Genomic DNA, 1,231 nt, shown 5'->3' with positions numbered 1-1,231 from the left:
AACTTGTACTGAAAACTCAGAAATGAAAATATTCTCTACAAATTAGTGTTCCTTAAACTTGCTCATCATATCAGTACACTAAAATATTGTAAATAAGATAATTGGACTAGGCAAATTTCAAAGACCGGGTAGAAAAACTAGGTTCATCCAGAAATTAAAGCTCTTATAATCATAATTAATATCTGATAACAGCTACACAAATTCTTGATTGTAAACAAGACAAATCATTTGAAAAAAAAATAAATTCTCCATGAAGGCTATATAAAAGTACGTCTGTGTTCTGAATCTCCACTATATCTGACACTTAAGACATTATGCTGCCAAAAGAAATGCCTATTTCTTGTTAAAAATAGAGTGCATGACTGGCTACACGATATCTGTCAAAAGTAATTTCTTATTTCAAAATATTAGTACAAATTGCACATATAGTTTTTCAAGAGGCACTTCACTTTGGGGACACTATGTCTACTTTTGAACATCCACCAAATATGTACTCTACAGTACACTAAGATACTCGTCAATATTCCGTTGCTATGCTATTGCTTTTGTCCTCAGCCTCAAATTTTATTGTCTTTTTTTTATATATAAAAATTAAGTGTAAAAGTTTTCTCACTCTTTTGACGGTAATGACTCTTGTCCTCTGTTACGCAACCGTGGCGAAGAGCGAGTAGGTTCATTTTCCCTGAAAGAATGCATATTAAATTTTTGCTAAAGTATGAATGATACTATTTAACACAAGATGCAAAGGGAACATCATTAAAGTAAGAATGCACTGATAATGAGGGAAGACATATTTGATCATGAACTTTGAAAGAAGAGTAACAAAAATCATGAAATGATACTACTACTGTGTCATATACTAATATACATAACCATCAAATATATAAATTAACCTTCAATGGCTAAGAAATAAGTCTTATTTTGTCTAAACAAAAAGTAAATCATTAAAGTGAGAAAACTCAAAAAGATTAACTCACCTTGAGGAACCTGATGAGGTTCTCCTTCTGCTTCTGTGGCTGGAACCAGAAGCTCTCCTTCTTCTCAGACTGAAGGGAGTTTGGAATGGATTATTTTCATCATCTGCACTCACAGGAGATGATAAAGATGGAGGAGCTGATGCAGTTTTTCCCATTCAGCATTGTTATCTTCTGTAAGATATTGGCAAGACTGGTAATTTACTGTATCCTTTTGTTGCAAATAAGGAGGCATTCATGAGCATGAGCATGAACAT

General features: G+C 32.9%; 1 protein-coding gene across 1 annotated transcript in view; it reads right to left on the bottom strand.

Moving 5' to 3' along the window:
* The window catches only part of LOC119581953, a gene marked incomplete in the record, with an annotated part of 15,950 nt that continues 14,719 nt past the window's right edge, over nt 1–1,231 (bottom strand). Inside the window, 3 exon segments of the mRNA XM_037930133.1 lie at nt 1–682; nt 978–1,123; nt 1,126–1,148. Of these exon segments, the coding sequence (XP_037786061.1) occupies nt 610–682; nt 978–1,123; nt 1,126–1,148 (242 nt within the window).

This window comes from Penaeus monodon, chromosome 15 (genome assembly GCF_015228065.2).
Source record: "Penaeus monodon isolate SGIC_2016 chromosome 15, NSTDA_Pmon_1, whole genome shotgun sequence".
Lineage (NCBI taxonomy): Eukaryota > Metazoa > Arthropoda > Malacostraca > Decapoda > Penaeidae > Penaeus > Penaeus monodon.
Note: the sequence above shows the minus strand (reverse complement) of the source record. Positions and strands in the feature narration are given on the sequence as shown.